We start from the raw sequence: 14,954 nt of genomic DNA on the forward strand, positions 1-14,954 counted from the left end.
AAATGTCTTGGAGGGATTCTTGACTCCTCCCTTACTTTTCAAAACCATGTCCAGGTCAGACTCTTGAATAACTTCAGACACATCAGACCATCTGTGACGATGTGTCTGAAGTTGGGGATACTTTTGCACGCCATGGTGTTTCACACATGAATGACTGTTTCACAATCTGGACACTCACTAGGGACTCTACTCTCAAACAGATCAACTCTTTACACAAAAAGGCTATGGAAAGATTTACCAAGAAACCAGTTACCCACCACCACTGCTCTGTCTTGGAAACCTACAATCTTTGGAATTCTGAAAATGATAAATACTTTAAAATAGTAACTTTAAAATGTACAATCTAGAAAATCCTTCATGTGTTGCACCTGCTCCAATAAGGGAACATATGAAGCTGAAATGGGTTAGGGTTACGTCTAAGACGTACCAGTCTAAGATGATATGTTCCCTCTGTTAAGGGCTGGGACATCTGAAACCGTGGACCCCCCACCCTAAGAGAGGGTCCAACCTTTAATACATTTAAGGAAAATTTGGCTTAAATCCAAACCAAAATGCACTCCCTCTTGATGAGGCTGTCCAAGAACTGCACGAAAATGAAAATACTGTATGTCAGTGTTGGATGCAAATCCCATTTTGACTGTTTAAATGTTTCATTTTTGTAGATATTTTAACAATTTATATGTAAGTCTTTGATTAACTGTGTCGAGACGACACTATTGAACTTTTCAAACTCTTACTGCTTTTTGTAGTACTTGTCATTTTTACTGTGGATTGAATGATTTTGGTACACTTTGTGTGGTGAGTTCAAGTACCCTCCGACAGACAAACAGGTTCCAATGTTGACACAAATAACAGTTTACAATGAATTTGGTTCTGAAAACGTGCAACACTTTATGGAAGCTTCAGATTCCGTTGGAATGACGGTAGATGCGTGTGTTTTTCCTGACGTCTGTGAACATCTCACAGGCTTTTCTCCTGCCATGAAGTTGATCTAAAAAGGTTTTTAGCTTTGACCCAAAAAGAGGATTCCCCTTAAAACAAACCCCTGGGAAATGTTAAAGAGTTTAGCAAAGTTTTGCATACTTTTTTTATGCATTCATACATTTTTTTATAACATTTTGATACTTTTGATCTTCCTTTTAAAACATTAAATCTAAATTAATCTCGATTTTTGTGATTTTTTGCAGCAAAAAATTGTCAAAATCTCCAGTTCTACAGTTTCAGCCTTATTGTGCATCACAGTGGGAAGAACTGGGATTGTACATTGGAGCAAATTTGGAGCAAATCACTCAAATCTATTCAGAGTTCAAACAGATTCTTCTGCAGAAAAAATTCCAGGAATTGACGGAACAAACGGCATTTTTTAAAACTCTCTGACTTCATCTGCAGACGGTTGGAAGAACAGAGACCAGCAGACCACCAGGTCTTCCACATCTGCAGACTGGTACTGACCTGCTTCCATCTGGACCGAGGAGATCCAGGCGGGCTTCATGGTTCTGACCCGGCCCCCACCCCCCACCCCCCGGCTCTTCACACCTCGGTGCCACAATGCGCTCTATCAGCCCGCCTGCTTTCTCAGGACTTTCAGCTGCTACACAAACAAACCCACCCCGAACCCGGTTGACCCCGGTGACCCACAAACCCCGAACGCTCAAACCCCCTCCCCTCTGTGAGCCGGGGCCAAACCAAACACGGCTCTCTGTCCTCCCACCAGGAGAGCGGCCGGTTAACAGCGTGATTAACAGCAGCTGATGCTGCGGCATCCCAGGTATGCTGCTAATGACACGGATGATGGAGGAGGAAGAGGAGGAGGAAGAGGAGGAGGAGACACGAGGACAACCACGAGAGACGCAGCAGAGAAACTTCGACTGACCTTTAACGGGTTAAACTGGCATTCTGGAGAGCGTGCTGCTGGCAGAGAGGAACAAATGACGCTGCTTGTGTGGTCAGAACCACTCTGACCCGATGACGGACGGAGGATGTTAACAATCCATCACTCTGGGTTTGCTCCTCCACTAAAGGCCGTTTCTCAACATGCAGAGGAACAAACAAAAGGCTGAAGGGAATCCAAGGACAACTGCTGCCAAACTTCTCTCCAGCAAGTTCTTCAGGTTTGGTCACGTCCAGCAGATCACAGCAACCTCAACATCAGTTTGAAATGCTGGTTAACATCTTAAAGACCAAATGTGGCTTCACACAATATGTTCTCCTCCAGATGAGGCGATTTCCCAGATCAGGACGCGATCGATGGAATTCTTTCCTTCGGCTAAAGCTGCCATTCGCCATCTGATGGTTTCATGACGTCCACCATCTGACAGAGACGGTGTGAATGTTACAATAGAAAAGTTGGGATTTTTTTGGGGGAAAATCTAGCATCTGTAGATAACAGTCTCCAGCCCGGCCCCACCCATGCCACTCCCCCCCCTGTGCTTGGTTCTGCTGGCTTTTGGTCAGTGTTTTGGCGGGGTGTGGACTGCCTCAGTCTTTTCTGCAGGGGTGGTCCAGCCGGAGCCTTCAGAGACGTCAGTGAGAGGTGCTCTGGGCTCCACGCCGTCCGTCTGGATGTGGGCGGTCTTAGGTTTTTTCTCTGTTCTGGCGTCAGACATTTTTTTTAACTAATCTGTTTCTGCAGATTTAAATCTGAAACCAAAGAAACGTTCAAAGTTAAAGATCAGAAGGATGACGAGACACGTCGCTGTCTGTGTGTCAAGACGCCTTTTACCAACTCCAGCATGTAATTACCGTCGGCCTCGGAGCCAAGAAGCTGCCAGCCTCTCTGGGTTTAGGCGTGGAGGCGGGGTCAGCGCCGCCTCGGATCAGGCAGAAGCTTTTGATAGGACAGCAGTTCTGACAGCTGCTTATCAGCAGAACCGTCTGGATTCAGTCTGAGCCCGGAGAGCGGCTGTCTGACCAAAATAGTGGCGTGCACGCAGAGCTGGCGGGCAGGCTGGGTTATCTGCATCTCTTTCATTTGCTTTAATAGCCCTCGGCTGTGAATTGCTCTGTAATCACTCATCTTTGGCCGTATGATGTGATTTTCCTATCAGAGGAGGAATGGGGGATAAATACGGCCAGCTGTGATGCTGGAACCGCTCGCCACTGGATGGAAAATCGGGTCTAGAAGCACTTTAACTCTTCACCCCATTGGCACGTTTCAGAAATGACACCTGGCCCAGGATGAAGGGGCAATTAAAGCGCAAAAGACTTTGAATGACAGGTATGGAGTTTCCTGCAGACCACCCTGCAGACAAGCAGCAGCGGGCGGAGTGGGAATGGTTACCGGGAGACGGATCCTCACATCACTGAGCGATCGGAGGCAGCAGCCGCCGGCCGCCGCCTCTCCGGACACCAGCAGAGCGGCTGGTGGTCGCAGGTGAACAGCAGCTCGTTTGTGCAAACCACACCAGAAACATCTCCTAAAGTCCAAAAAAAACGGTGACATAAATGTGAAGAATGCCTCTCAGATTCCGAGAAGAAATGTCCAGATTATGGGATGTTCCATAAATCTGCTGAATGTATTGGCAGTGCAATAACCACTTACTGCAAAGCATCTGCTGCTGCCGACACGCAACACAACAACACAATGACAGCACAAGTGTGGGACCATCTAGCTGAAGACAGGAAGACATACTGATGTTGGTCCGGATTCCTGTAGGTGATGGAGGTTCAAGACTTCCTGCTGGACTTTCTTTATATTGGACTGTTAGATAGTTTCCTTAGTGTCTAAACAAAAGTAGGTTCAGAGGTCAACAGGGTCAAATATGACCTTTTTTCTCAGCAGAAACTGTTTTTTTCTGTGGAAAGGTGAGGGCTTGTCCAGGATCTGGATCCAGTAACCCAAAATGAGAAGACAGATCACCCTGTTGCGTCATTGCTGCAGGACACGGTGACTGTTTTTTTTGTTTTTAATCTAATAAGCTGTGGAATGTTCTGGTACGGACTTGGTGGGCTTCAAAGAGCTGCAGGGAGCTTCAGACCGGGTTTCAGATTTGGGGTCAACAGCCTCATTAATGAATCACGTCAGTGAAAGTCCTCACAACTATAAATACGTCACGCTGTGTTTGTGCGGCATTAGGAACTACAAACCCCCTGGTTAGTGAAACGGGGTCAAAGTTCAAATCCTAAATCAAAGCAGGGGAGAAAGGATGTGAGGAGAACAGGCCGGAAAAATGAAACCAGCAGAAACACTTCAGTCAAATCCCAGCGTCTGATGTCTGCCTTCACTCGCCCCTGTGACTCAGCTGCTGGTCTTGGCCCAGTGCACCATGGGAAAACAGAGCTGATAATGATGTCCCAGGAGGCCGAGTGAATTGCTGACCTCACTGCTGAAGCACGAATGCGATGTGACCAGCGCCTGACTTCCTCTTCCCTCAAAGTCTCAAGTGGCGCTCTACTGAGGAACGTCATGAAGAACTTCAGCAGACGTTTGCGTCTGCAGGTTCTCAGAGTTCTGTCATGTGAACGCCACTTTCCGATTTGATGGATTTAAATAGGTGACATCGAGGTGCGGGCTCCGCCCATACGCTGTTCCAGTTCCTCAGAAAGCGTGGAGAACCCGCCGTTCCCTCAGCGCCGCTGTGGCCCTGATGGACTTTGAGTCCAACCACTTTAAGGCAAATACAACAATTCTCACCAACCTTTGGTTATCTGGACGATACATTCATTCAGTTACTAGACTAAACCAGTCAGAGCTTCATCCTGATCTCCATCCACTCCTGAGCACCCAAACTCTCTGCCGGTCCAAACACGGTTGATGTTCTGATCACACACACATTTAAAGGGCTCAGGCGTCATGTTCAAATGGTTCTGGATCCTCTTGGTCTGTTCTGTCAGTCCGTCTGGTCCCATTCGTTTGTGTCGGTTTGTGTAGTGTGTGTGTTGGTGGTGGTGGTGTGTGTGTGTGTGTGCATGAGAGAGTGAGAGAAAATCAGAACCCAATTAACTGAAAAAAGGATGAAGGACCGTCCGCTCTTGTATGGAATATTTCCCATGAGAACGGCGGCAGGAAGCATGGATGATATAAGGCCAGTGTGTGGTGAGTGTGTGTGTGACATTGTTCCTCTGGGTGTGTGTGTGTGTGTGTCAAAGTGAAGTGTGAAAACAGGACCCCTGGCAGAGTGTGTGTGTCGCAGACACAGTGGAACAGCTTCCTTCCCAGACTCCTAAAGAATCAGTTCCACTTCCTCTCTGACACTTTTCCTTTTTTCTCTTTCTTCATCTCGATGTTGAAAAGTGGGGCAGCTGTTCTTTTCACCACCTTCTACTAGGCTTTGTCAGCCCCAACAATGTTCTGGTGGTGGCAGGTTTAACCCCATCAGTCCTGGGACTCAAACCAGTATCCTTGCAGTGAGAGGCCCTGTATTACACCACATGGTGTCTTACTGACCTTTCACCTTGACTCCATCTACCTGTTCTGAGCTCCCCTTTCAGTGTTTCTGTTCCTTTTGGTTGGAATCAGTTTGATGAAGATGTTGTAGAGCAGGAAATGATGACATAAAGAGGCCACTGATTGGCTGAACCTCGTCCAGGTAATCAAACCTTGGTAGATCCAGGTTATCAAGAATACACGTTGTTGGCGTTTCTGCCATAAATCACTTTTTGGTCAGAGTCCCAGTAAACGTCTCTACTGATCGGAGCTGAAACTTTTGGTAGGACTTGTGTTTCCATCTGAGCAAAGATCTTCCAGCTCTACCGGAGCAGGTTCTTCATCGGTGGTGGGAAAGACTTTCTCCTCTTCAGAAGAACCTTCAGACTTTGAGCCTTCTAGTTTTGACTCTTGGAACCCTTTGGCTGCTTAGAAAGCGTGGAGTCGGTTCTAGTTGACCATTCCAGGGCCTGACGTGTTCCAGCTGCCCCTACTTCTCACTGCTGCACGTCTGTGGCGGTGGTGGTCACAGCTTCTTGTTCAGGGACATTCCTGCGGTTAGCTCTCAGACCACGAGGGCTGCCAGAGTGCAATGCCTCTCCCTCCCAAAGGCTTTTTCATTGTGGTCCTCATTTAAAGAGATGGTCAGAACTCTACAGCAGCCTCTCAATATCATGAACAATTGTTTTAGTCCACAACGTTCAACAACCTCAGCAGCAGACCAGCCGTAGACGGATCGGATTTCTGAGTCTTTCAACTCAAAAACCACAACGTCGTCATATTTCTTCATCTGAAAATGTTGACTCAAGAACCAAAACTGTGTTGGCCACGGGGGTCAAACCATGAAACCCAAAGCCTGGACGCATTCTGTCGTCAAAAGTGGGATTCTGGTTTCATCACAGATAAACGTACGAGAAACCGGCCGATACCAAGACAGGAAAGTCAGAGGCAGTTAACCGTCTGCTGATGCAAAACAAACCTGATAAAACTGAGTTCTTAAATGATTTTTTATCAGACACGGTTTGTTTTTGTCAAACGTACCTTACATGTTTTGGCGGAAAACCATTCGCCTTCATCACAGTCGTCAGAGAACCTGATGAAACCTGATAAAAATTCACCAAATAACCACCAGGGGGCAAACTCGAGTTTGCATCCATTCACTTTGCTGTGACGTGACAGCGTGTTCACGCAGGACATGTGACCAGCCTGTGGCGTTCTCACTGGACTGTCGCTACCCGACCCGAGCGCATGTCTGCCCCCTGCAGTGGGAGGAGTCTTGGTGCGAATCTGGCGACTGCTCCAGAGTTTTTCTCTCACAGCTCTATTCCAATATATGACAGACTTGGCGGGATAGAATCCCATTAAGGCACAGACTGCAATTATTACTTTCTCCTCCATGATCGACTTGAATGAAGAGGGACGCCATCCAAACGTCACTACTAAATGTGAGTTCCTGATTGTTCCTTGGTTTACATAGACTATGCATTGGCAGTGGTCGCATTCCTGTGAACGTAGCTTAACACAGCAGACTTAGCACCAACATGGTTTAACATCCGTAATACCTTTCTCTCTATGTCAGAGATCAAACTTCAGCTCCAAAAGGGGCGTGGTCTATTGAATGACCTGTAATTATTTGATCAACCAGCTCCAGATCAGCCTTGGTGGGCGTGTTCCGCTCACTCCCCTTTTTCAGTAACAGTTTGATGTCAAATCCTTCCAAATATGGTGACGACCATGAGGCTAAACCAAAGAGTCACATGACCACATCTCTAAAAATGCTACAATTATGGATAACAGAATTTTAGCATAACGTATCTCAATGACTTCCTGTCCCAGGAATTAAAATTGGCAGGGGAAACCACTTGGATGAAACATTGAAAGAAAGAAGACTTTGAGTCAAGATGTCATGAGTGACCAAAAAATCATTAAAAGGCTGCATTTGCAGAAACAATCACAACAATAAAGGCGCTAAAAATAATCAATAACAATCTAAATTGTTTACCTGCAGAAAAAACAAATGAAAATTTGTGTTGAATGTTGTTCTAGCTGAAGGTTTACTGAAGTCGACGTATTTTACTCCTTTGGTCTAAAACCTCAGAATGTTTCAGGAACCAGAGAAGTAAAGAAGCTGCAGGTCATCACTGAGACGCCGTCCTGGTGCGTCCGTCCATCTGAGACTCACCTGTTGAACTCATAGATGTCCTCTATGTTGCAGAACAGAGAGCTGACCTGCTCCGGTTTGAGTCCCAGAGCACCACAGTCGATGATGCAGCCCAGGTAATCCTGCAAGCACACAAGTGCAGACTGTAAGGCCTTTGTGTCTGCTCCATCAGGACAACCTGCTGCTGATGCTTCACCAGCCCAACAAAGACTTGGTTCTGGAGTTTCAGCTCGCGGGAAGCTCGGATCAAAACCAACAGGAAGGAGACGATACAGATGAATCTGAACCAGGTTTTCTCCAAAACTGCCTTCCCCCATAAGTGGCCGGGATAGGCTCCAGCAGCCCCGTGACCCCAAAAGGGACAAAACGGAAGAAGATGAATGAAACATTTAAAAAACTTTTTTCTAAACTCATCAGCCGACCTTCAGACCTTCAGAAATGGATCAGCTGATCACACAGTGGACCCCTGGGGAGCTGACCCCCCCCCCCCGGATCTGAGCTGATGAAGACATTAATGAAGCTTTTTTTCCTCTTTAAAACTGTTTTTCTAGTTAACAACCCGGGTTTTTTTTCTCTGATTGGAGCTTGTGCTTCACTTTTTTTTCTTTCTTTCTCTACATACAACATCCAGATCTTCTTGCTCCAACCTGCACAAATGTGTCTGACGAAGCTCATCAGAAGAGACCTTCGCTGCATCCAACACCTCTTGAAGGGTGCAGGACGCTCAGGCACAGCGATCAAGGACAGACACAGGAGGAAAAGGGGAAGAAAACGACAGCAGTGATGAAGAAGCAGAGACACGTTTCAGATTCAGAGTCAGTCAGCCACAGGAAAATAAATAAAAAACTCCCTGATGAGTGATGAAACATTGACAAGGATAAGAGGGAGACGTGTAGGATAGTAGATGTTGGTCACATTTAGCTGAATTAGATAGTTTATTATATTTCATGCATGCGCCGGTCAATCTATGGTCATGCAGCTGTTCTGGCCCCCTATTGGTTAGAGCAATTCTGGGAGCTGCCGTGTCTTTTTATTGGCATTTTCTTTTTGGATTTAGAACTTGGGAAGCAGGTTTGTATCCTCCTCCAATACTACGGGCAGCAAGGCACGTAGTATTGGAGGAGGATACAAACTGTTCTATCATGGTGTTGATAGGAAGAGAAACGGGGTAGGAGTGATTCTGAAGGGGGAGTTTGTAAACAGTGTTCTAGAGGTGAAAAGAGTCTCAGACAGGATGATGAGCCTAAAGTTAGAAATTGAAGGGGTGATGGTGAATGTAGTCAGTGGGTATGCGCCACAGGTTGGCTGTGAGTTAGAAGTGAAGGAGAGATTCTGGAGTGAGTTGGATGAGGTCATAGAGAGTTTTCCCAGAGGAGAGAGAGTTGTTATTGGAGCAGACTTTAATGGGCATGTTGGTGAGGGCAACAGAGGTGATGAGGAGGTGATGGGCAGGTTTGGTGTGAAGGAAAGGAATCTGGAGGGACAGATGGTGGTGGACTTTGCGAAGAGGATGGAAATGGCTGTAGTCAACACTTACTTCCAGAAGAAAGAGGAACATAGAGTGACATACAGAAGTGGAGGTAGGAGTACTCAGGTGGACTACATCCTATGTAGACGAGGTCATTTGAGAGAGGTTAATGACTGCAAAGTGGTGGTAGGAGAGAGTGTAGCCAGACAGCACCGCATGTTGGTGTGTACGATGACTCTGGAGGTCAGGAAGAAGAAGAGAGGGAAAACAGAAAAGAAGACCAAGTGGTGGAAGCTACAGAATGAAGAAACTTGTGAGGAATTTAGGCAGAAGTTGAGGCAGGTCCTGGGTGGTCAGGATGAGCTTCCAGAGGACTGGGAAACTACAGCAGAGATTATCAGGGAAACAGGTAGGAAGGTGCTAGGTGTGTCATCTGGAAAGAGGAAAGACGGTAAAGAGACTTGGTGGTGGAATGAGGAAGTACAGGAATGCGTCCAGAGGAAGAGGTTGGCTAAAAGGAAGTGGGATGTAGAAAGGACTGAGGAAGGTAGACAGGAGTACAAGGAAGCGCAGCGTAAAGTGAAGAGAGAGGTGGCAAAGGCCAAACAGAAAGCTTACGATGAGCTATATGACAGGTTAGACACAAAGGAAGGAGAGGAGGACTTGTACAGGCTAGCCAGACAGAGAGACAGAGATGGGAAAGACGTGCAACAGATAAGGGTGATTAAGGACAGAGATGGAAAGGTGCTAACAACCCAAGAGAGTGTACAGAAAAGATGGAAGGAGTATTTTGAGGAGCTGATGAACGTGGAAAATGACAGGGAAAGAAGGGAGGAAGATGTGGTTGTTGTGGAGCAGGAAGTAGCAGAGATTGGAAAGGATGAGGTTAGGAAGGCTCTGAAAAGGATGAAGAGCGGAAAGGCCGTTGGTCCTGATGACGTACCTGTGGAGGTATGGAAGTGCTTAGGAGAGACAGCAGTGGAATTTCTAACAAGGTTGTTCAATAGGATTCTAGAGAGTGAGAAGATGCCTGAGGAATGGAGGAGAAGTGTTCTGGTCCCGATCTTTAAGAACAAGGGTGACACGCAGAACTGCAGCAACTATAGAGGAATAAAGTTGATGAGCCACACAATGAAGCTGTGGGAAAGAGTAGTGGAAGCCAGGCTTAGGAAGAAGGTGGAGATTTGTGAGCAGCAGTATGGTTTCATGCCCCGTAAGAGCACCACTGATGCCATTTTTGCTTTGAGAATGTTGATGGAAAAGTACAGAGAAGGTCAGAAGGAGCTGCATTGTGTGTTCGTAGATTTAGAGAAGGCGTATGACAGGGTGCCGAGGGAGGAGCTGTGGTACTGTATGAGGTCGTCTGGAGTGGCAGAGAAGTATGTCAGAGTAGTTCAGGACATGTATGAGAGAAGTATGACGGTGGTGAGATGTGCTGTAGGTCAGACAGAGGAGTTCAAGGTGGAGGTGGGACTACACCAAGGTTCAGCTTTGAGTCCTTTTTTGTTTGCTATGCTGATGGACAGGCTGACAGACGAGGTAAGACAGGAATCTCCCTGGACAATGATGTTTGCGGATGACATTGTAAGTTGCAGTGAGAGTAGAGAGCAGGTGGAGGAACAGCTAGAGAGGTGGAGGTTTGCTCTGGAAAGAAGAGGTATGAAGGTCAGTCGTAGTAAGACAGAATACATGTGTCTGAACGAGAGGGATCAAGGTAGAAGCGTTAGGTTACAGGGGACTGAGGTGAAGAAGGTGCAGGAGTTTAAGTACTTGGGGTCAACAGTTCAGTGTGATGGGGAGTGTGGAAAAGAGGTGAAGAGGCGAGTGCAGGCAGGTTGGAGCGGTTGGAGGAAAGTGTCAGGAGTGTTGTGTGACAGAAGAGTGCCAGCAAGACTCAAAGGAAAGGTGTACAAGACAGTGGTGAGACCAGCTCTGCTCTATGGGTTAGAGACGGTAGCAGTGAGACAGAGACAAGAGGCTGAGATGGAGGTAGCGAAGATGAAGATGTTGAGGTTCTCCTTAGGAGTGACCAGGTTAGACAGGATAAGGAACGAGTACATCAGAGGGACGGCTCATGTTGCCTGTGTTAGCGACAAAGTCAGAGAAGCCAGACTGAGATGGTTTGGACATGTTCAGAGGAGGGATAGTGGATATATTGGTAGAAGGATGTTGGAGATGGAGCTGCCTGGCCGGAGGGCAAGAGGACGGCCAAAGAGGAGATATATTGATGTCTTAACAGAGGACATGAAGTTGGCTAACGTTAGGGTAGAAGATGTTCATGATAGAGTGAGGTGGAAAAGGATGATTCGCTGTGGCGACCCCTGATGGGAAAAGCCGAAAGAGAAAGAAGAAGAACTTGGGAAGCAGGTACGCACATTCATCTAAGTGTTGATGTCCTGTTATCTCGTGTTTAGGACATATGTATGCCTGTGAAAAGTATTTTTTGTGGTTTGTACTTTTCACTGTTCAAGAAAGTGCAAGAAAATAAATGACTGTTCCTGCTCCCCGACTTACCTGAATGTAACGGCTAGGCAGGTTTCTTTTACTTTTTAGTTCTTCCTTAACGAAGGACGCTCTAAGGGATGCCCAGTTTAGCTTAGTCACTTTAACTTAGTCAATTTAACTTAGTCACTCTAATGTAGTCACTCTAACTTAGTCACTCTAACTTAGACACTCTAACTTAGTCTCTCTAACTTAGTCAATTTAACTTAGTCACTCTAACGTAGTCACTTTAACCTAGTCACTCTAACTTAGTCACTCTTACTTATTCACTCTTACTTAGACACTCTAACTTAGTCACTTTAACTTAGTCACTCTAACGTAGTCAATTTAACTTAGTCACTCTAACTTAGTCAATTTAACTTAGTCACTCTAACGTAGTCAATTTAACTTAGTCACTCTAACTTAGTCAATTTAACTTAGTCAGTCTAATGTAGTCACTTTAACTTAGTCACTCTACCTTAGTCACTCTTACTTAGTCACTCTAACTTAGTCAATTTAATTTAGTCACACTAAAGGCCTGTTCACACCGGGACGAATTTCGTGCTCGATTTTTGCCGACGTTTAACGCCTCGTGACTAAACAAAGGGCACCAATGAGAGTGTGCACACCGACGCGAAAAAACGCCACGCGTCAAAGCGTCAAAAAAAAACGCCTCGGGTTGTTTTTTTTGGCTTGACGCCTCGCGTCGAAATCTATTCGACCAATGAGAATGGCGCTTTTGCACACGTGTCTGGAGCTTCTGAAGTTACAGTAAAACACAACTTGGGGGCGCTCAAACACAAAACTGCCTTGCTGAGCACACATACCAGCGAAGAAGATAGACGCCGAGTTGCATCTACACAGCCGCGAAGAAATAATGACGGACATTCTAAAATATCCCCGAACCAAGCACCAGTTGGAGCTACTGATGCTTGAAATATTCATGTTTTCTTTGTATTATTCTGACAAGCGCGTAAATACTTGCTCTCTTCTTCTTAGTGAAAAGCGACTTTAAGAAGCGTAAAGTTGCGCAGCGCCACCTTGTGTACAGGAGTATTTCTGTTTACATTAAGCGCCATCTAATGTCAGGGATTTAAATTGCATGTTCACTCGGCTCATCGTCAGCGAAAATCGCCTGGGTGTGAACACAAAAAAACGTGTTGAAAAACGCTGGCGAATAACGCCTGGCGAATATTCGTCCCGGTGTGTACGGGCCTTAACTCAGTCAATTTAACTTAGTCACTCTAATGTAGTCACTTTAACTTATTCACTCTTACTTAGACACTCTAACTTAGTCAATTTAACTTAGTCACTCTAACGTAGTCACTTTAACCTAGTCACTCTAACTTAGTCACTCTTACTTATTCACTCTTACTTAGACACTCTAACTTAGTCACTTTAACTTAGTCACTCTAACTCAGTCAATTTAACTTAGTCACTCTAATGTAGTCAATTTAACTTAGTCACTCTAACTTAGTCAATTTAACTAAGTCACTCTAACTTAGTCACTTTAACGTAGTCACTTTAACTTAGTCACTCTAACTCAGTCAATTTAACTTAGTCACTCTAACTTAGTCACTTTTACTTAGTCACTCTAACTTAGTCACTCTAACTTAGTACCTATTACTTATTCACTTTAACTTAGTCACTTTTACTTAGTCATTTTAACTTAGTCACTCTAACTTAGTCACTCTAACTTAGTCACTTTAACTTATTCACTCTAACTAAGTCACTTTTACTTAGTCACTCTAACTTAGTCACTCTAACTTAGTCACTCTAACTTAGTCTGTCTAACTTAGTCAATTTAACGTAGTCACTCTAACGTAGTCACTTTAACTTATTCACTCTAACTAAGTCACTTTTACTTAGTCACTCTAACTTAGTCACTTTAACTTAGTCACTTTAACTTAGTCACTCTAACTTAGTCACTTTAATTTATTCACTCTAAGTCACTTTGACTTAGTCACTTTGACTTAGTCACTCTAACTTAGTCACTCTAACGTAGTCAATTTAACTTAGTCACTCTAACTTAGTCTCTCTAACTTATTCACTCTAAGTCACTTTTACTTAGTCACTCTAACTTAGTCACTCTAACTTAGTCTCTCTAACTTACTCAATTTAACTTAGTCACTCTAACGTAGTCACTTTAACCTAGTCACTCTAACTTAGTCACTCTTACTTATTCACTCTTACTTAGACACTCTAACTTAGTCACTTTAACTTAGTCACTCTAACTCAGTCAATTTAACTTAGTCACTCTAATGTAGTCAATTTAACTTAGTCACTCTAACTTAGTCAATTTAACTAAGTCACTCTAACTTAGTCACTTTAACGTAGTCACTTTAACTTAGTCACTCTAACTCAGTCAATTTAACTTAGTCACTCTAACTTAGTCACTTTTACTTAGTCACTCTAACTTAGTCACTCTAACTTAGTACCTCTTACTTATTCACTTTAACTTAGTCACTCTAACTTAGTCAATTTAACTTAGTCACTTTTACTTAGTCATTTTAACTTAGTCACTCTAACTTAGTCACTCTAACTTAGTCACTTTAACTTATTCACTCTAACTAAGTCACTTTTACTTAGTCACTCTAACTTAGTCACTCTAACTTAGTCACTCTAACTTAGTCTGTCTAACTTAGTCAATTTAACGTAGTCACTTTAACTTATTCACTCTAACTAAGTCACTTTTACTTAGTCACTCTAACTTAGTCACTTTAACTTAGTCACTTTAACTTAGTCACTCTAACTCAGTCACTTTAATTTATTCACTCTAAGTCACTTTGACTTAGTCACTTTGACTTAGTCACTCTAACTTAGTCACTCTAACGTAGTCAATTTAACTTAGTCACTCTAACTTAGTCTCTCTAACTTATTCACTCTAAGTCACTTTTACTTAGTCACTCTAACTTAGTCTCTCTAACTTACTCAATTTAACTTAGTCACTCTAACGTAGTCAATTTAACTTAGTCACTTTAACTTAGTCACTCCAACTCAGTCACTTTTACTTGATTTTATGTTTTTGCATGATTACCAGTGTGAACCTCGTCGCCACAACGTAGAACTGAAGAAGTAGAACTGAATGAGCAACAGCTCATTTGTGTTTTTTTACGTAATGACCCCCCCCCCCCCCCCCCGAAACATCTGCAAGCAACCCAGTCAGCGCAGAACCCCCCAGTGGAGCAGAGGCTCCCGCTGACCCCTGTCCGGCTCTCGGAGTCTGCGTTTACATCAGAGGTCACCGGCATTAAAACTTCCTCAACCTGGAAACCGAGTGGGCGGGACGAGCTGGACTGTCACCCATCAGCTGTTAGTCAAAAGTCCTCGTTTGTTTTGATCTCAAACGTGACATCATTCCGGTTAGAAGGAAATAACCTGGAGCCTAATCAGTTCTGTCTGTGACCAGCAGGGGGCTGGTTTCTCTGTCACGTGTAAACTTCCTAGCAGGAAAACAGGACACGCTTCCAGAACACTTT

At 44.7% G+C, this 14,954-nt stretch overlaps 1 protein-coding gene across 5 annotated transcripts in view; it reads right to left on the minus strand.

Annotated features, from left to right (window-relative positions):
* Positions 1 to 14,954, minus strand: part of plekhg2 (pleckstrin homology domain containing, family G (with RhoGef domain) member 2) — a 71,078-nt gene that overhangs the window by 20,647 nt on the left and 35,477 nt on the right. For all 5 annotated transcript variants that reach the window (XM_023961330.2, XM_078929797.1, XM_078929796.1 and 2 more), the window contains one exon: positions 7,548 to 7,648. In XM_023961330.2, the coding sequence (XP_023817098.2) occupies positions 7,548 to 7,648 (101 nt within the window). The remainder of the gene's footprint in view (positions 1 to 7,547; positions 7,649 to 14,954) is intronic.

This window comes from Oryzias latipes, chromosome 13 (genome assembly GCF_053564925.1).
Source record: "Oryzias latipes strain Hd-rR chromosome 13, Olatipes_Hd-rR_3.1".
Classification (NCBI taxonomy): Eukaryota; Metazoa; Chordata; class Actinopteri; order Beloniformes; family Adrianichthyidae; genus Oryzias; species Oryzias latipes.